This window comes from Xenopus laevis, chromosome 1L, assembly GCF_017654675.1.
Source record: "Xenopus laevis strain J_2021 chromosome 1L, Xenopus_laevis_v10.1, whole genome shotgun sequence".
NCBI classification, from domain to species: Eukaryota; Metazoa; Chordata; class Amphibia; order Anura; family Pipidae; genus Xenopus; species Xenopus laevis.
Window position 1 is genome coordinate 124,702,216 of NC_054371.1, and position 22,132 is coordinate 124,724,347.

Consider the following 22,132-nt stretch of genomic DNA (forward strand, 5'->3'; position numbering starts at 1 on the left):
GTGTGGACAACTCTTCTCTTTCATGTTAATACTGAAATTAGAAGTTGCCTTCTACACCCTTAGAATCACAAAAAGCCCAAAGATAACATTTACTAAAGATCTTGTTATACAGTGAAAATAATGAGCCTAAAGCTGGCCATACATGGTTAGATTTGCTCATTTCGGGAGGCTGTCAGATGAATGAATCTGGGCAGATTTGGCCACTCGTGTTCAGCCAAATCAGTGGCTTGAGGGGACTGCATAAGCATGCTAATATTGTCCTAGTTGAACTGAAATATTCATCCTGCCTATTTTTGGCCAAATAATAGTCAGACAGGTCTAGTACACAGGCCAATAAGCTGTTAATTTGATCATCAAGACAGCAGCTTTTATCAGGCCAAGTAAAGAAATTTGGACAGTTTTGGCATTACCACCCAGTTAAAGGAAAACTATACCCTCAAAATAAATACTTGAGCAACAGATAGTTTATATCACATTAAGTGACATATTAAAAAATCTTATCAAACTGGAATATATATTTAAGTAAATCTTGCCCTTTTACATCTCTTGCTTTGAACCTCCATTTCGTGATGGTCTGTGTGTTGCCTCAGAGATCACCTGACCAGAAATACTACAACTCTAACTGTAACAGGAAGAAGTGTTGAAGCAAAAGACAGAACTGTCTGTTAATTGGCTCATGTGACCTAAGAAGTAACGTTTGTTTGGTTTGTATGTGTGTACAGTGAATCTTACGATCTCAGGGGGCGGCCCTTATTTTTTAAAATGGCAATTTTCTATTTATGATTACCCAATGGCACATACTACTAGAAAAGTATATTATTATGAAAATGGTTTATTTAAACGAAGCAGGGTTTTACATATGAGCTGTTTTATGCAATATCTTTTTATTGAGACCTACATTATTTGGGGGGTATAGTTTTCCTTTAATAGACAGAGCAGTCTTGAGGTAGTTGCTACCTAGTTACCACTTTGGCAACCAAAAAGATTAACTGTGAAAAAAACAAATACTGTATTTTTTTCATAAATGTTTTAAAGCATATGACTTCTTGGGCAATTGACTGAAGCATACAGAGAACTTTTAGACCTCCATGCTGGAGAACAGAGAGCTAAATAATTAAAACACAAACTTAAAATATTCTTATAAACATGTACATTTTAAGGGGAACAATAATTCTTGATCATGAATCCATTATTTGAAGATTCATTTCTGCTTTTTTTCTGACTGCATCTCTAATATTTTATCAATAACATTTGCAAACAGGATTATCTACTCTAAAAATAAGAACTTGTTCATCTGCCTGGAAATGATCTGCTTTTGACCATAGATAAATACTAGACCTCAAAGGGAGGGTGATAGTAGCACATTGTTAACACTAATCAGATGTAACTTAGAATGAGAAAAAAACGTGGGAACGGAACTGAAAGGCTCAATTCGAAGGGAGAGGTGCTAACCACATAACTATCATGATGGTACAGAGTCACATTGATGGTATAAGTGCCTGCTTTAATAACAGGTATATTTTGCTTTTGCGTAGCCAAATAACCCGTCTCTCTTCTATGAAAGAATATGCATATGAGGCCACTTAAATTTAACTAAGTATTGGGGAAAAAACTGCATTCAGTCATGTATTACAGTGGGTGCACAGCTAGTTTACGAGCAGCCCCATAACCAATCTGTTATCTCTAGAGCACTCCAGGAATGTCTTAAATGACTGGTTACTGTGCTGAAGTTTTAACTTACAATCACATGTCTTAAAGCAGATTTAAGGTTGATAAATGTATCGGGGCATATCGGAACACAACATCAACTTCCGTTAACTTCTAGCAATGGTCTAGTAAACCATTCCGACAAGCTTACAACTATATATGCATTAGCCCAGTAATTCAGTAATTGTTCAGTAATTCAGCTTTGCAAACCCTCTTCAACTCTCCAGCCATGTATCTCTCTTCAAATAAAGGAAGTTTCCATTTTCCTCTTCTAATATACAGCCCCGCAACAGTGTTATGGCATCAGGGTCCGACTATCTGGCATTTGCAAACTTCTCCCATTTTTCAACCCTGCAACCTCATTCCCATATCCAGTCATTCAACCAAACCATCCATTAATCTATTTGTACATAGCCCAGCAACACATTTCAGCCTCCAGACATAAAAGATTCTTACAACATTAAGCAATCTAAACCTTTTCAAAAACAGTCTGGAAAAATTTTCCACTTTCTAGCCCTCAAATATCTTCAAATGTGCAAACCTGAAATCCCCATTAACTATCAAGTTAAAAAAAAAACTTTATTCATCCTGCAATCCTTTGTATATAACCCTTTTGCACAAAACCAAGCCTGCAGTATGCAATACATCTATCCTTTATCTGTCCCCACAACCCTGTTGCATTACACGGCCCTTCATCCCTGTTGCATTACACGGCCCTTCATCCCTGTTGCATTACTCGGCCCTTCATCCCTGTTGTATTACACGGCCCTTCATCCCTGTTGCATTACACGGCCCTTCATCCCTGTTGCATTACTCGGCCCTTCATCCCTGTTGCATTACTCGGCCCTTCATCCCTGTTGCATTACACGGCCCTTCATCCCTGTTGATCCACCCGGCCCTGCAACCCTATTGCACTTTCCTGTTCTGTATCCAGCGGGGCAACCTCATTCCAGTATCCAGGCTCTTCCAGTATCAAGCCATGCAAGCCTCTTCCAGAACTACAATGGAGCACCAGAGTTCTCTTCAACTAAACTGCCCTGTAACCTGAAAATCTTTTGTCTTCTGATAAAGAAATCTGCAAGCCTTTTCTATTACACAACCATGCAAGATTCTTTCAGTGCATATAGTCTGACTATCTTCCAAATCTGAACAGTATCTTTGTAATATGGCACTGTCAACCATATCCACTATTTAGTCATGAAGCCTTTCCCCACTATTCAAATTTAAAACATAATTTCACTATCTAACCTAGTAACACACTGTGTATACTACCCTACAAAATGAGTCTGCAACAGTGTTCCAAAATGCAACTCTGTTCTATTTTCGTTCACTGCAACCCAATTCAATTACAAAACCCCCTAAGCTTGTCCTATTATCCAGCCTCACAACATTAAATCTAGGCCACTAGTCCTCTTTAAAGGAGATCTATAGGATAAATAAAAAACCATAATGTTGTAGGCAATAATGTATACTATATGGTGCTGGTTTTACATTTGGCTGTAAATTAATGCTGTCTTCCAAAATGTACCGTTTACTGGAGCTCCCTATAGATGTTCACTGGTCCCTGTCTGTGTTTCAGATGAGGGATGGGCGTGTCCTAACAGTCCCTGCCAAAAGCACAGTAGGAGGGGTGCAGCCAATCACAGCCCTGCAGTCACACAAGCAATGACAGGATTCAGTTCCCTATCAGGTCAGTGTAGGTGCTGATTGGTTCCTATCCTACAGTGCAGTGTATTGAGTGCCGCTGGCTCCCTGCACAGCCTGGGCAAGGAGGCAGCAAGAGGTGGAACAGATGGGCGGGACTAGTAGGATTTTTGCATATATTTTGAATAAAGTAGCCACAAACACTACTTTTTCAAGCACATTCCTTCTATATCTAAAAGAGTAAAATGCATTGGTACATTCTAGTTTTTCTACATAGTATGTCTCCTTCAATCCAGCAAATCTGTCAGAAATCAGCCAAACACAATATACTTTTTAAAATGTCTATGGCACCGAAACACAGTGTTGCAACACATTCTTAAAACCAGGAAGAAATTGTGTACCTCACTCAAAAATTGCAGGACAGCAAAGAAAATCCTCTGCCTCAATGTATTATATTTGCTTTTTATTTATTTTTTTTAATTTCTGCAACAAAAAAAAAGGCTAATCATAGTTAAATTGCTACCCTGAAAAAAGTATGTGTTTAAGCAACACTTTCTTCTTTACAGGTGTATTGCAGACTGTGCACTAAACCCCTGTAATTATTACCCTTGCATTTGCCAAGTTCATGTGTAAAATGCATGCTTGAAATATGAACTTTGCCCGAGAGGAGCTTGCGTTAGCCCAAACATAAATACCAACAGTATTGTTGCTAAACCAGGGTTAAAAGTTTATGAACATTACATGCAGAAAGGAACGAGATGAAAAGGTTATGAGCTGGTCAAAATGGGTGCTGTTTGGTTTCTTACACACAATTGCCAGTATGCACGGCTGCATAAGCGCTGCAGAAATGGAATACTAAAAGAAAAAAAAAAAAATAGGAAGTGGTCACGGGTGGGGCACTGCAAACTCCCATCTGCAACCAAAGCCGGGAGACCACGAGATGCTCACACTAATCACTGACACCCACATGCAGGTTTCCGGAGCGCACTTAAAAAAAAAAAAAAAAAAAAAAAAAAAAAAAAAATCTGTTCCTTTCTTTTCGTAATCAACAACTTTTACCTAGAAACGAGGCCGCATTTGTACAGCACGAATATCGAAACAAACAAGCTACAGAAAAGGCTGACCACTGTAAAAAAAAAACGGACGCAATTCAAAACAGATATCTCTTTCAGCTGGTGAATAGCTGTTAATTAAGCTAAATAAAATAAATAGTGTTAAGTGTTGGCAGGGCTCTGCTTTTTATGCACATGGAACGCTCTCAGGTACAAGAGATTACCTCCATATCACTTACCATATCACTTCAGCAAAACTGCGTCATGTAGGCAAACACTACATTTAAAAAGAAGTAGTCTTCAAATCTATATACAACATGAAATCCAGGCAATGCTATGAAAGGTCAGTTCTGGATAAAAGTTGTCAATAAAGTAAGTTCCTGGAAGAAATTATAAGCAGTTATGTGATTACTTGCTATATCGTTGGAAATGGCCATTAGTACTACTATTATAGGGGGTTGTTCACCTTCAAGATAACTTTTAGTATGATGTAGAGAGTGATATTATGACACAATCTGCAATTGGTTTTCATTTTGTATTATTTGTGGTTTTTGAGTTATTTAGCGTTTTGTTCAGCGGCTCTCCAGTTTGCAATTTCAGCAAGGGTCCAAATAGCTCTAGCAACAATGCATTGATTTGAATAAGAGACTGGAATATGAATAGGAGAGGTCCTGAATAGACAGATGAGTAATAATAGCAATAATAATACATTCGTAGCCTTACAGAGCCTTCGCTTTATAGATCATGACGGTGACCTCCATTTGAAAGCTGGAAAGAGTCAGAAGAAAAGGGCAAATAATTAAAAAAATATTTTAATTCGCCGCAGGTGAAATGTCACCGATGCCCATGAAAGTCTATGTGCGTCAAAAAATCTTTGTTGCATAGCGAAATTTTTTTGACACAACTTTTTTTTTTTTGTAGCACGACGCCATACAAGTCTAAAAAACAAGCCGAAAAAATTCGCCCATCCCTAAAAATTAATTGAAAATGTGCTTGGAATTCTATTACATGCTAAAAGTTAACTTAAAGGTAAACCACCCCTTTAATACGTATTTATAAATGGGCGCATACGTTAAACATAGAGATTACATACAAAAAACAACCAATAACTTTAAAAGATTCGGAGAGGGCCCTGTCCTGAAGAGTTTACAATCTAAATGTACAGCTGATACAGTTCCCCTAACTTGGGTGAAGTGGCAAAGTCCGCCATCTTGCCTGCAGGGACGCACGCAGCTTGTGTGATCTAAAACGCCATTTTAAAACCAAATGCTCTGTAAGGCTGCTATACATATTCCAGTCTCTTATTCAAATCAGTGCATGGTTGTTAGGCTTGTTAGGGACCTTAGCAACCAGATTGCTGAAACTGCAAACAGAAAAGCTGCTGAATAAATAGCTAAATAACTCAAAAACCACAAATACCGGTAATAAAAAATGAAAACTAACTGTATATTGTTTCAAATTCTCACTCTCTACATCATACTAAAAGTTAACTCAAAGGTAAACAACCCCTTTAAGACAAAAACACAAAACAAACTCATCCAACAGGTTCTATATATTTTCCTATTGTCTTGGAAATATGATCTGTGCTTCATGCAGTTTGTTTTCTTAGCATAATGCACGCACAACAATTGTTTAATGAAATAGCTATTTTATAAAATACTACCGCAGAAATAGGAAACAGGTGCAACCCCAGGAGTTGCAAGCTACTCCTGAAACACATATAGCCAGGATGCCTTAATAAATCAGGTTTCTGGACTAGAAACAGTGAAACCACACTACTCATAACTGGATTCTAAATGCATAAATAAAACACACATATGTTTTGGTCATCACCCCCAAAGTAATGGATAGCTCTAATAATTATATCTCTACCTCACTGACTCAACCACTTGCTATCCTACAACTGAAAATTATATTTTAAATCCCAACATCCTAAGGGATACTGTCATGGGGAAAACATTTTTTTCAAAACGCATCAGTTAATAGTGCTGCTCCAGCAAAATTCTGCGCTGAAATCCATTTCTCAAAAGAGCAAACAGATTTTTTTTTATATTCAATTTTGAAATCTGACATGGGGCTAGACATATTGTCAATTTCCCAGCTGCCCCAAGTCATGTGACTTGTGCTCTGATAAACTTCAATCACTCTTTACTGCTGTACTGCAAGTTGGAGTGATATCACCCACTCCCTTTTCCCCCCAAGCAGGCAAACAAAAGAACAATGGGAAGGTAACCAGATAACAGCTCCCTAACACGAAATAACAGCTGCCTGGTAGATCTAAGAAAAACACACAATAGTAAAAACTGTCTCACTGAGACACATTGTTACATTGAGAAGGAAAAACAGCAGCCTGCCAGAAAGCATATTTCTCCTAAAGTGCAGGCGCAAGTCACATGACCAGGGGCAGCTGGGAAATTGACAAAATGTCTAGCCCCATGTCAGATTTCAAAATTGAATATAAAAAAATCTGTTGCTCTTTTGAGAAATGAATTTCAGTGCAGAATTCTGCTGGAGTAGCACTATTAACTGATGCGTTTTGAAAAAAACATGTTTTCCGATGACAGGATCCCTTTAAGATGGCCATACATGAAGAGATCCGCTCGTTTGGTGATTTCAAAATCACCAAACGAGCAGATCTTTCACCGATATGCCCACCGATGGTAGGGCTATATTGGGGTAATCAGAACATTCGGCCCTAGGGCCAAACGATCGGATTACAACGAGGAGCAATGGGCTCCGACGGGTCATTCGCCGGAAAAATAAAACCTTCCTGATCCATATAGTGGCCAGATATCGACCGGGAAGAACCGTCGGAAGCCCCCATACACGGGCAGATAAATCGCTGAATTGGTCTAATGGACAGATATAGGCAGCTTTATCTGTCCGTGTATGGCCACCTTAAATCTCACACATTATAGGTATTCTGAAGTTGAATCCTTCTGAAATACACGGACATCTCCAACAAGTAAAAATAAACTGTACTATCTCCATAAGCAAAAATTACAGATACATACCTCCCAACATTAAAAAAATGGAAAGAGGGTCTCAATGTGTTGCAAAATTTTTTGACCATTTTATGGTCACACCCCCTAAATACCATGTCCATTTTACAAAATTTTATAGGATATTAAAGTTTGAACACATTTCTGAGATTTTTAGTGCAATGTTGTATGTCAAAGCTGTTTTGCTAAAGAAAGTGAATTGCCCTTTAAGATGCTAGTCTCAATTGTATCTTTGCTTATCTGAGATTGTTACAAAAGTATCCAAGTACAGCTGCTGTTCTTGGCTCTGCCAAAAAAAACTGTGATTTTAATTAAGTTTCAGAAACGTTGTATCTTTTTCTGGCATCAGTGAAGGAGATCAAAGAGAAAGTTGGGATATTTCAATAAGAATTCTGGCACTGCAGAATGAGCTGTCAAAATCGGGACTGTCCCGCAGAAAACAAGACCATTGGGAGGTATGCAGATACAGTGCCACCCCACCCATCCAGTGGAGTGCTCAAGGCATTTGTCACAAAAATGATGAAATTAGGTTAGGTCCCCTAAAGCTGGCCATACATAAAGAGATCCACTTATTTGGCAACCTCTCCCCAATATGCCCAACTTGAGGTTGGTGGTATTGGCTGATCCGATTATGGGCACTAGGACCCAACAATCGGATCACGAGGAGGAGAAAACGAGAGGTCGGATCAAGGACTGCATCAACAAACCGATGCAGTCCACGATCCAACTTTTTTTTAAACCGCCCGATTTACATCTGGCTGACTTTCGGCCAGGTATCGATCGGGGAAGCGCGTCTGAGGGCCCCATACACTGCCCAATAAGCTGCCGACTAAATTTATCTCTGTATCTGCATGTGTATGGGGACTTTAAGAGACACAGGGTATTATAAAGGGGTCCTACGCTCAAAACAGTTTTTTGTTAATGAAAGAAAATGTAATTTTAAAGGAGAAGGAAAGGCTTGTTATACTTAGGGGTGCCAAAAGTTAGACACCCCCATGTGATTATATTTACTTACCTGGGTTCTTCCGGCAAGCATCACTGAGCGATTGGCTTCCAGCTTCTTCTTGCAGCTGCGTGTGTGCAGTAGAGCGAAAAGCCGAACTAAAGCTGGCTATTTCGTTCTACTGCGCATGCATCTGGCCAGGAAATTAGAAGAAAGTAGTAGGAAGACTATCGTTCTGCCGTGCTTGCCGGTGCAGTTTTCTCTCTGCTTAAAGGAGAAGAAAGGGCATTTTTACTTGGGGTTGCCAAAAGTTAGGCACGGCTCAGGTGTGAGGTAAGGAGATACAATCACTTGGGGTGCCTAACTTTTGGCACCCACAAGTAAAAATGCCTTTTCTTCTCCTTTAAGCAGATTTCCAATATACATGATTGATTTATTTATTTTATTTTTTTTAAATAAAGTGATTTATAAATGTAACTGAATGCAGGATTTGTCAGTTCCTGGCTATTTCCTGCCCTGCAAGTTCTAAGCTGCTTAAAGGAACAGGAACATCAAAAAATGAAAAGGAATGACAAAGTAATGTACTGTTGCTCTACGCTGGTAAATCTGGCGTGTTTGCTTCAGAAACGCAACTATAGTTTATATAAAAAAGCTGCTGTGTAGCCATGGGGGCAGCCATTCAAACACAGGATACACAGTAGATTATAGATAAGATCTGAAGAATCACATTGCAACCTATCTGCCATCTGTTGTGTAAACTGTAGCTCTTCTCCTTTTTCAGCTTAAATGGCTGCCCCCATGGCTACACAGCAGCTTTTTTTATATAAACTATAGTAGAGTTTCTGAAGCAAACACAATCGATGTACCAGTACAGCACAACAGTACATTTTATTTTCATTACTTTAAAACACTTTCATTTTTTGGTGTCACTGTTCCTTTGACAGACCTTTAGGAGACTTGGACTACTGCCACATTGTTTCCAGAATCAGAACTACAAAACAAGAAGGGATAAAGAAATGCTGCTTTAAAATACAATTACATTTACAAAGAACCTTAACCAAGTGACCTTTTTAAATTACATTTTCTTTCACTATGAGAGTAGTCGATCCTATTTCTGCTTCATTGGTTTTCAAATTTCCCAGGGAGACGCATGTGCAGTAGAGCGAAATAGCTGGCTTTTAGTTTGGCTTTTCACTGTAATGCGCATGTGCAACTGCGGGCAGACCCGAAGTTGCAGGAAGAGGATCTCTCCATGCTGCTCGCTGGAAAAACCCCAGGCCGGTGCAGTTTTCTGCTGATAGGAGCGCCAGCCCAGGGTTGTCAGGTAAGTAAAAGTAGTCACTTGGGGGTGCCTAGCATTTGGCACCCCCAAGTGTAAAATGCTATTCCTTTTCCTTTAAAGGGGTGGTTCACCTTTAAGTAAATTTTTATTATGTTATAGAACGGTCTATTCTAAGCAATGTTTCAATTGGTCTTGATTATTTATTTTTTTTCCTCAAAGATTTTTTTTAAGTATAGGCTTTCTTCTGACTCTTTCCAGCTTTCAAATGCGGGTCACTGACCCCATCTAATAGCAAATGCTCAGTAAAGCTACAAATATATTGTTAATTCTACTTTCTATTACTCATCATTCTATTCAAGCCTCTCCTATTCATATTCCAGTCTCTAATTCAAATCAATGCATGGTTGCTAAGGTAATTTTGAGCTTGGCAACCAGACTGCAGAAATTGCAAATTGGAGAGCAGCTGAATAAAAAGCTAAGTAACTCCAAATAATAGTCATATGATCTGATATGTTTATTAACAATAAAAAGTAAAAAAAAAAAAAAATTAAATAACTCAAAAACCACAAATAATAAAATATAGAAACCAACTGCAAATTGTCACAGAATATCACTCTCTACATCATGCTAAAAGTTAATGGAAAGGTGAACAACCCCGTTAAACTATTTCATAAAGAGCCAATTCGATTTTTTTTCGTATTGATTTACATAAGAAATGATTGCTCTGAGTTTCAGCTGCAACCCACACACTGAGGTGGTGAGCTGTTGGCCAATTTCATGTTAGCCGATTCTAAGATGAGTCAGTAAATTGCAATGCATTAATTATTTGCAATGACAATTCAGTTAGGGTGGACAGTTCCCTGAAAATTTCCATTAATGAAAGTGTACTGGAAGCTTTCAAATCAATGAATTGCCCATAATGCTTTATCTCAACACTATGATCAGTAGTTAATCACACTGCTACAGTAACAGGAAAATGTTTGGACCGTTCCCTCTTTAAAACAATATACCCCAGATAGGTCTAACCTTTAACTATCTTCAAGTGAAACGGGCACTACAAAACTACTTTTTAAAATATGAATGTACATTAAAAGTTGCACATAGGTCACTTTGATCGCTGAGAGGTTTGTTTTTTTAAGCAATTTTTATTTGAAGTTTCTAAACTTGTTTTGCCAACCTGACTGTCCCATCTCAGCCTGTCAGTTAAAGTTTCTAATACTAACGGACTCCTGCTGCACAAATATGGCAGCCCCCTCATACAGTAACATATGGGGCATCAGACAGGTGATGTAAAAGCATTGTGCAAATACTTTATGGCAAAGTTATAAGTTGCTTTCAAAGGCAATATTTTGATAGATGTAAAAAGGAGTTTAATTTCTGGTGTCAGTATCTCTTTAATATTATAAATACTGTCAGAGCCTAGAATACATAGCACCTGTAAAATAACATGAAAGTAGATTATATTGAAATAACATTGACTAATAACATTCTCCAACTGCTTTACCCCACTAGCACAACACTTTGCAACTGAACTTTCGATTCTACTCATTTCCCATCTTTTTGAGGGAAACCACAGATTACCTGCAGATTTCTGTTTAACGCGCATATAATCTCTAGATAACAGGACTTGTTTGTCAGTTATAGAGTTGAGCTCTGGCAACAGCCTTACTATAGCAGGTAAACATCATACAGAAACACATAATTAAAGTGCTTGATGCAATTTAAGCATAATATCAAAATGAATCACCTAAAGAAGATGTTAATTATAAGGTATAATTTTATCTGTACAGAATGGAAGTATCTGAGAGAACCTGTTAATATTGACAGAAAAACAGGGTCGGACCAGACCCCCTCTCCCAAGATGCTGGCCCTACAAAAAAAAAAAATTGGTGGCGCCGCACAGCGTTGTTCGCACTTGTGCACCGCACAGTTTCAGCACATGCGCGCGGGGCCCCAGGGTTTGTAACCTGGTAGGCGGTGTGCACAGCGTTGCAGTAGGGGGGCCCGGGCCTCCCAGTCTGACCCTGCAGACAAATAACACTAACATATTGGGAAAAATGATCTTATGATCACCTTTAAGTTAACAGTATGTTATAGAAAGTCCTATTCTTAGAAACTCTTCAACTAGATTTAATTTTTTATAGTTTTTTATAATATTCTGCCTTCTGCCCCTTACGGAGATTGATATGGAGGTCACTGACCCCTGTAGCCAAAAACCTACAGCTCTGTGAGAGTACAATGTCACTGTTATTTTTACCTTGTATTACAAGTTTGTATTCAGGCGCTCTCTTATTCTCTTTCGTTCAAACCTACTTTGACAAATTGAATGCTTGCAACCAGGTAACAGCTAAAAGTTAAAAGAGGAAAGTTGCTGAAAACCAGTTGCAAATGATCTCAGAATATGATTGCTTATATCATACTAAAAGTTCATGTAAAGGTGAAATATCCATTTAAAACAAATCCTGAATCACACTGACTTCAGTCCACCTTTGTAAGTAGGAAGGAGGTTTTTTTATGAAAACACTGACAAGTCTTGTTTATTTATGACCTGCACTAAATGTACCCCTTATATAAGTGATCACAAACATTGTACTGTGAACTTACAGTTCAGCCTGAAGTATAAAGTATGCTATCATACCACTCTTGTTGTGCTTGTGGCTTTAACTCAATGGCAGGAAAGATGGTTTTGTATTTGTATAAGAAGCAAACCAAACCGGGATACTTCACACACACTAAAAACCAATCTAGGGATCTTCCCTATGGCTGCTCTAAGGATGGCCCATCCGCTCACTCCCCCCCACACTATAGGAATGTGCCCATGTTACTTAAAGGGATCCTGTCATGGGAAAACATGTTTTTTTCAAAACGCATCAGTTAATAGTGCTACTCCAGCAGAATTCTGCACTGAAATCCATTTCTCAAAAGAGCAAACAGATTTTTTTATATTCAATTTTGAAATCTGACATGGGGCTAGACATTTTGTCAATTTCCCAGCTGCCCCCAGTCATGTGACTTGTGCCTGCACTTTAGGAGAGAAATGCTTTCTGGCAGGCTGCTGTTTTTCCTTCTCAATGTAACTGAATGTGTCTCAGTGGGACATGGGTTTTTACTATTGAGTGCTGTTCTTATCTTGTGTAAGGGAGCTGCTATCTGGTTACCTTGCCATTGTTCTTTTGTTTGGCTGCTGGGGAGAAAAGGGGAGGGGGTGATATCACTCTAACTTGCAGTACAGCAGTAAAGAGTGATTGAAGTTTATCAGAGCAGATGTCACATGACTTGGGGCAGCTGGGAAATTTACAATATGTCTAGCCCCAAGTCAGATTTCAAAATTGAATATAAAAAAATCTGTTTGCTCTTTTGAGAAATGGATTTCAGTGCAGAAGTCTGCTGGAGCAGCACTATTAACTGATTAATTTTGAAAAAAAAATTTCCCATGACAGTATCCCTTTAAGATGAGGACCCTCTATGAAAATTATTGTGCTCTGCAAAAAACTTCTGGGTCTATCGCACAAGAGACTTTCCTTTCTGAAAAACAAATGCATATTTGCATTCTGACATTCTAGATAAAGCTTAATTTACATGCCAGTGCTATACTTACATGACTTTTTCTCACTTCTGCTTTGCTCCATTATGTTAACAAATTTAAGATACAATCAGCAGGGTAGTATTTACCAGATAGGCAACAAGTGTTTGTGCCTAGAGGGCAGCACACATATAACTATATGGTAAATAAATAAAAGCACATGAAAGAGAATTCCCCCAAGCCCATCAGAGTATACTGGTATACTGATGCAGTTTCTATGTGATTGATATAACTACTTGCACATGTAGATCATCCAATGTGGGCTTAAAAACCATAAAGCATCTATAAGCAAATCAATGAAGTAAGACAAAGTTGACCTTCATGTGGCATTTTTGTTTTACATTTGGACACTCATAGTGACCACCAATTTCCTCCAAATCCGAAGAGATACTATGGACTTTTGGTATTATTACAAAACACTTTGAACACCTTGTGATTTAAATGACATTCTATCCTTAGGTTCTCTGATATAAAAACGTTATTGGGATGAAGACTTTGGTTACTAAAGTTTTTTTGTTTGTTACTCACTACTTAAACATGATTCTCTGTGATCCCTGCTGGTGACCATGTTTTCTTTCTAGGTCTATTTTCACTTTGTTATGAATAGTTTTGTTATAATTTGTACCTGAGCATTTATTGAGCTACTAGAAGAAACACAAGAAATCAAGGAACAAAAACCCTACCTACATCTTTTTTTTTTTAATTTAAGGATTAACAATCCCTTCTCAGATTCTCCCACTTCTGCTTTTGTCCCACACCACAAGCCACGGACAGCAATCTCCTCCCACAAACAATGTCAATTGTGTGGCTTCAACTCACAGAACTACACAGCAGTAATAACCACTATGAAGATATGCATTTCTGCAATAGAGGAAAGAAGTTAAACCTATTATCCCAGAAAGCAAACTTTCAAACAAGGCCTCTATTTTCCTTTTGAATTGGTATGTTTAATTTGGCACTAGTCTGTGTACATATCTCCCTGATTAAATACTTCAAATCATACAAAACATAATTTTATAAACTGTAACACCTGTAAATATTATATTCCAGTTAATAACACATACAAACTGGAAATAAAGCTGTAAAGTATGTAATGCGTGTGGCCAGTAATAGATAGATATATATATATTTAAATAGGGTTATTAAATTAAGTTTTCTAATGTACTGACTGCATACATAAAGGGTTTCATGCTATCTGGAAAAAGACGAGAGAGTCTAAGAAATCACAGGCGGTGCCTCTGCATTACCCAAAACTGGCTGCCACCATTTCACAGATCAGAGAGCTCTGAAATGAAGTGGTTTCCTCTGCAACGTATTGTTCTAATAAAAAAAATATACACAGACATGTGAGACTTATATTGAAAGGTAGGGGTGATGGGCAGGTTTAATATATTACATATATAGGAAACCAGAGATGCAAAAGACAACGCATAAAACACACTGGGGCTCATGTATCAACACTGGGCAAACTTGCCCTTGGGCAGTTACCTATAGCAACCAATCAGTGATTAGCTTTTTAAAGCTAGCTGCAAGTAGAACAATGAATTCAGCAATTTGATTGGTAACCAGAAAATTTGCTCAGTAATGATAAATGACCCCCACTAGCTCTTTTTCTAAAGTGCAGCAACACTTGCCTGTAGAGTCTAGTATAAAAGCAGTGATACACATTAACACTTGTTTGGCGAGGTTGACAAACGAGCATGCTGGGCCATACTAGGTTAATGTGGATGTTAGGCCCTCAAAACAAAATGGGTGCCAATGCAGGCTGTTATGAGAGATCAGCATCAACAAGGACAGGTGATGCAGTCCTCACCATGTTGGGATTTATAAACCTGACCCAAAGATACACTGTAGATAAGATGCTGACTCGGTCTCAGGTAGCATCTAAAATCGGTCCATATCAGGCTATTTCTCAAGGTATGGTGGGATAACATAATAGTAAGACCAGGGCCAGACGATGGAGGGTCTCCTCCTGCGTTTCTCCTCAGGTGCTGTCTGCCTGCACCCGGAAGAATCATTCTGCTTGTTTGCAGGCAGACTTGTCGTATTTTGGCACCGAAATGCAACATTTTGCATTTTGCCCCAAAATCCGCCTGCAGTTGGAATGCAAAGGGGAACAGCAGGACAGTGGATTCTCCTAAGTATTGGATCTAGCCCTATTCTATGTTTTTCTTGAAGTGATTTGCCATGCAAACAATCTCTCCAGCCCAAAGTTCAGCATGATGGCTGTAGCAGTTGGACACAAGCAGGTACACTTCAGGTGGTGAGAGGGCAAGAAAATAGATTAGGTCAAAAAAGAATACTGAAAAGGACATGTAACCCCCCCCCACACACACACACAAATTGAATCAGTGAACAGCCTCTTTAAAATCTTTAGATACCTGCCACTCTGGTTGTTAAAAGGTTAACGGTAAGGCTGCAGCATCCCCTTAATCACTTAGAATTCCTTCTCCTTCTTTAACCCATTCTGTTCCATCCCTCGGGAATTTGCTTTGGCTGTTGACTTATGAGCATGCTCAGTTCTTCTCAGCTCAGATTACTAAACGCCCTCCAGTCTACAACCAATGATGAGATAGCATTGCTGGTTCCTATAGAAACTCTAGCTGTCTCATCCTATTTTTTTCTCCTAACCACCTCTCCTGAGCTCAGCTTAACCATTACAGTGCTCAACCCCAGCAGAACTTTTTAACAAAGTATGTTGTGCCTGTGTAAGCCTGCATTCTGCATTGGACATTACAGAATACATGTCCTGTTTGCAGATGTCAATGTTTGTGATGATGTGTGAGAGTGAAATTGGCCGCTGAGTGAAAGCTGCTATTCGTTTTAGGAAAATGTGATGGCGTCGGCCAATGGGGGGGGGGTTTATGCAGTACAAATTATGTTGCTTGGTTGGGGAAGATATGCCCAACTTATATACATGGTCGGAAAATGTAGGCTTTACATGTCCTTTAAGATGTTTAACCTGTGATGGAAAAAATGATCTAGCCAAGACTCCGAGACAGGGCCACATCAAGCTGGACCCAAGCCAGCCACCATGGGCATGCACGTGCATATGCGACTACATGTGCATACAAGCATTGCTGGTGAGGACAAGGGTAAAGACTAGGGGTAAGGTACATGCTAGAGCCCCCCCCAGATACCTCTGTGCCCTAGGCACATACCTCTTCTGCCTACCACTAGTTCCAGCCCTGCTCTAAGACCACATGTAAGTCTTTGAAACTTACAGAAAACTAGATATGGTAGCAGCCTTCATGTATCTGGCATTACTAACAAACATGGGTATTCTGAAAAAAATAGTGTGGTCATGTGTAAGAGATGCTTAATAAAAGCCTGCTCTATTCTAAGCCAAATCATTGTATTGTGAATTAACTGAAAGGCTGTACGACTTTCAAACAAACAGGTTTACAGGTTACAGTAAAAGTTACATTTGAAGAGGTCTATTAATCATGCTGTATTAAAAATTAAGTGAAGCATTAGCAGTGATGATGCTCATAACAGCCAATCAGATATTTGTTTTCAAATTGTTGAAATCTAATTGATAATTGGTTGCTCTGGGCAGCATCATCAGTAATGCTTCACTGGACTTTTTACACAGTACAATAAATAGGCCCCTTGATCATCAAGATCAGCCAATAAAGGATAGGCATTCTGGGAACTTACCACTTGGGGGTTTTGGTCTGGGGGGTACACTCCTCTTAGGAGGCAGTGCTGGGGTGTCATGCTTGCTTTTGAAGGGGTCTTCAGAAAATCCAGTACCAGGGAAGGTAGCAGCAAAAGGATCTGGTGCTTGGTGCTGCTAAAAACAAGATGGATACTAGTTACTAAAATGTTAAAAAAAGTTTAACAGACATTCTTAGATTTAGACTACAAAAAACTGCAGAAAGAGCACATAGCGTAAAACTGTAACGTAGTGTGTACCTTTTACTATATAAGAACGGAATCTTTTATCTGGAAACCCAATATCTAGAAAGCTCTCACTACAGGAAGGTGATCTTGCATGTCCATTCTAAACAAATCATTTTAATTTTGGAAATTATTCTTTATTAACTGGGCAGCTAGGAGCAGGAGCATATTTATATTAAGGCACCCGAGGGCCTTTGCCTAGGGCAACAGGTTTTGGGGAGCGGCCCTGGGGTGACTATAAATTGATTTATTAAATTTTTAAAAAAATCGCCAAACCTCTTCCACGGATCTGGTGAAAGAGCTTTCGTCATACGCACTTCCACTACGTCCGTGCGTATGACAAATGAGCTAAGAGGACCTATTCATTTTTCGGGTTTAGATCCCTTTAAGGGAACCAAATTTAGCTGCAGGGGTGCTGCTGCCATTTTTTCCGGTTGCAGCACCCGGCAAGTTACCATGGGCAGAAAAAAGCAGTTCCTGGTAAGTAAAAAGAGCTGCTGAAATGCCAAACTGCAAAGCTATGGATAACAAGCAATATAGTTCAAAATCATAACCATATAAAGACCAAATGCAATTATAGTGAATATCACCATTACCCTCCCTGAAATGGTTGTTTTCTTGTTTTTAGATCATTTAGAAGTTAGGCTAGTTTCAGTAGCAAAATAGACTGAACTTAAGAAACAAGAGTTGTTTATTAATTTCATATACTATGTAAGTAGCCTTTTGCTACAATGGATGCTGCCTCGTCAATATTGGGCCCATATGCCTAAACAGACAGACAAATACAGTGAATCAGAATTGCATTATAATCAGTTCCCAGAGTGGTGTTACAGTTGTAACATTTATAATCACTGGGCAAATTTGTACCTGGGCAAAAACCCATGGCAACCAATCAGATCATTGCTTTCACTGCTCAACCTTCAGCTGGCTGTAAAAAAGCTAATCACTGATTTGTTGCTAATGATTACTGCCCAGGTGCAAATTTGCCTAGTGTTTTCAAATGAGCCCCAGTGTCTCATTGCCACATGCTGGCAAAACTACATAAAACATCCACAATAAAGTTCCTTTAATAAATGATATTTCAGATGACATATATACACTCCATATACAGTATATGTATGTAGGTATTAAAAGAGATCAGATGGCACTTCCATGTCATTCACCCCACAAAAATCTCTTGCAGCATCAACTCAATTAGACCGAATAATGCTAAATCCTTGAAAGCAGAGACATATGTCATGCATACACATTGCACACAAGACAATTAGGTCTAGAGAACACATGGCTTTTCCCTAAAAGGACACTGACATGTTCCTGAGATACCTACTGTTCTAGAAGGGGACAGAAAGTGGAGGGTGCTGCATTGTTTTTGTGTGACACTGGGCTGGGTGTGGAGATGATCCTTTCATAGGCTGATTACAAATGAAAACAGTAGCCCAGCCTATGGAAGGATTGTGCTGCCTCTTGCCCAGCACAATGGATACACCTACAAAAGATCCTTTCTCCATGTAGCTCAGGTAAGTAGTGCTCAGCTGGGGGACTTTTGGCCAGCTAAATTTTCATGAGACAACTCTTTAGTAATGACACATTCCTATGGATTTTCAGTCCCTTTTAAAGTGATTCTGTCATGATTTTTATGGTGTAGTTTTTGTTTCTGAATTACACTGTTTACACTGCAAATAATTCCCTTTACATTATTAATTCCTGAACCAGCAACTGTATTTTTTAGTTGTAATATTGGTAGGCAGCCATGTCATTTTGCCTGGTCATGTGTTTTCAGAAAGAGCCAACACTTTAGGATGAAACTGCTTTCTGGCAGGCTGTTGTTTCTCCTGCTCAATGTAACTGAAAGTGTCTCAGTGGGATTTTACAATTGAGTGTTGTTCTTAGATCTACCAGGGAGCTGTTAACTTGTGTTAGGAAGCTGTTATCTGGTTACCTTCCCATTGTTCTGTTGTTAGACTGATGAGGGGGGGGGGGAGGGAGGATACCACTCCAACTTGCAGTACAGCAGTAAAAAGTGACTGAAGTTTAACAGAGCACAAGTCACATGACTAGGGGAAGCTGGGAAATTGACAATATATCTAGCCCTTATCAGATTTCAAAATTAAATATAAAAAAATCTGTTTGCTCTTTTGAGAAACGGATTTCAGTGCAGAATTCTGCTGGAGCAGCACTATTAACTGATAAATTTAGAAAAAAAACATGTTTTCCTATGATATTATGCCTTTAAGGAACTCTGGTAGATATAGTACAGTGGGCCCATAATGGACATCAATTCTTCGTACATCGTGTGCAAAGTTTCTCAGCCAAGACAAAAGGCTAGTTCTAGATATGTTCTTATGGTGTTGAAAGGTTTAAAAAATGTGTAGGGAATTAAATTGAACATCTTCACAGCAAGCTCTGAAACACTTGTAACAGCCCAAAGGTCTTGTAGTGAGCAGCGTCAGGCTAAAAATGCAATTTCTGGTTCTGTCAACAGGGGTGACTTTAGTGCTTCAAAAAACAGGACATAACCATGCTTATGTGCAACATTTGAACATATACTTTATGGGCCTTATTGACCCTAGTTTCTGTATGGGGATGTTATTGTAAATGTAGTACATTGAAACTGCTTTAACTGTCTTTACTAAGCATCCTGTAACCGTTGGTACCTGTTCTTACATCAGAGAGGGTTCTGAAAGTGAAGCGGTTTCCTCTGTGTAAGACTTTTTTCAAGCACCTGAACGTTGGAAAGCAGAGAAGAACTCATAGGAGAAACGAAGGGGTGGCAACACATGCTTTTTATGCATCCCTTGAACAAACGGACAATGTTTTATTACTATAACTTTTAAACCGCCGGTACTATGTTCATTCAATTTCCTTCTGTTATAAAACACCAGCATACGTTTGCAGTTAATTTAGCAGAAAACAAGCATGTGGATTTTGGCCTTAAAACTTGCAGTCTAAAGAGAATATACATAATAAATATTCCTTTTCATATTAACCAACAACACATCAGTGTTTGTTCAATTTCACATCATTATAGTCAGGGATTTTGATTGCTAAACTACATTCCATGAAACTACAAGCACTTTTGGGCTAGTCCACACGGGGAGATAGCGACGCGTTTGCGGTCGCGGCGACAAAGCGCCGCGACAGTCGCCGCGACCGGCGCAGGCGACAGTTTTGTATGGGCGCCTATGTAAAAACGCCTGTGCTAACCACACGAGGCGATGCGCTTTTCAACAGTCGCCTGAAAAAGCCTGGCGAGGCATTTTCAGGCGACTGTTGAAAAGCGCATCGCCTCGTGTGGTTAGCACAGGCGTTTTTACATAGGCGCCCATACAAAACTGTCGCCTGCGCCGGTCGCGGCGACTGTCGCGGCGCTTTGTCGCCGCGACCGCAAACGCGTCGCTATCTCCCCGTGTGGAATAGCCCTTTAAAACTCCAAATTAGAAGCTACAGTACGAATATTGAAAGTATTAGAACTTAAATGTTAACATTCTATTCTTTCATAGGATACAAAAAAAACCTAAACAACACTATTTAACCCTGTTCTGATTATTTGTAGGCAAATGGCCTAAAATAGACAGAACCTGTTTTATCAAGCCCTAGTCAAAAGATTGTCACTGACTAGACTTGCACCTAGCACAGTCCAGAAGTGTCTTGTGGTCACTGTTTAGCTAGACGCATGCAGACAAATTGTATAATGTGAATCAGCCATTATTAAAATGTGATCCCTAACCAAGACCTATTAGGAATCTCTCTGTATTCTGAAGCCCCTGGTCAGTGGTACCTTGCTTTCCCTGCAATCTGTTGGTTTGATGGATTTGTGGAATTGGACCACCCATAGAAGAGTAGCTCATCAATCATCAGTTAGTTTATTGGCACATCTGCTGCATGGCGCAAATTGCAGATCTCAGGAATTCATGGGAAACTCCTGCACAGGACTATCATTGTGCTTTGTACCTAGGAGTGCTGTTTCTTGTGGCACCTTAATAATGTGAAAGCAAGTGGCATGCACCAGGACACACACCAGTGTGGCACCCACATGTGGCACAGGCTGTTCTCACAAGAATAGATTTGTGATAGGTATACATTGTGGCCACAAAACATAGCACAGTTTATTTGTACCTTGCCTCATTTCTCCTTTAGTAGTCTAGTGTGTTTTTATATTAGTTACAAAAGAGATACAGTATTCTTCATGCTAAATCAATGGGAAAGCTGGTGTTAAAAGAGAAATACAGTCAGTGGGGTGCCAACCTGCTAGGCACCTTTTATTATTATTATTATTATTATTATTATTAACATGTATTTTTAGAGCACCAACATATTGTGCAGAGCTGTAAAATAAATGTGCTTATACAAAGAAATCACATGAATTGCGTGCATAGAACATACAGAGTTACATACATAACAAACAGTACTGATACAGGTGAGGAAGACCCAAAAGAGCTTACAATCTAAAAGAGGAAGGGAATGAGACACAAGGTGTGGGAGTGGGCAAGATCAGAAATAAGTAGGTGAGAGATGTAGCATATGGTATAGCATTTGGTAGCTAAACAGAACGAGGGTAGGCTTCTCTAAATAAGTGTGTTTTTTGAGACCTTTTGAAAGCAGAAATGTTGGAAAAAAGTCGGACAGACTGTGGGAGAGAATTCCAGAGGAGGGGTGCAGCCCCTCCAAAGTGAGTGTGTGAGAGTGTGTGTGTGAGAGTGTGTGAGAGTGTGTGTGAGAGTGTGTGAGTGTGTGTGAGAGTGTGTGTGAGTGTGTGTGAGTGTGTGTGAGAGTGTGTGTGAGTGTGTGAGTGTGTGAGTGTGTGAGTGTGTGAGTGAGTGTGTGTGTGTGTGTGAGAAATTACAGCACTCACAGGATTTGTTTAGCAAAAACAAAAAGTTTCTTTATTCAGCTCAACGTTTTGAGCCCGCACAGGGCTCTTTGTCAGGAGTTATATACACCTGACGAAGAGCCCTGTGCGGGTTTGAAACGTCGAGCTGAATAAATAGCCTTTTTGTTTTTGCTATACAAATCTTG

At 39.3% G+C, this 22,132-nt stretch overlaps 1 protein-coding gene across 4 annotated transcripts in view; it reads right to left on the reverse strand.

Moving 5' to 3' along the window:
• The window catches only part of eps15l1.L (epidermal growth factor receptor pathway substrate 15-like 1 L homeolog), an 83,758-nt gene that overhangs the window by 16,284 nt on the left and 45,342 nt on the right, over window positions 1-22,132 (reverse strand). For 2 of the 4 annotated variants that reach the window (XM_018257103.2, XM_018257116.2), the window contains one exon: window positions 16,874-17,006. In XM_018257103.2, coding sequence (XP_018112592.1) covers window positions 16,874-17,006 — 133 coding nt within the window. Of the gene's footprint in view, window positions 1-16,873; window positions 17,010-22,132 lie in introns of all 4 variants that reach the window. The other 2 variants (XM_018257098.2, XM_018257110.2) reach the window with 1 other exon arrangement.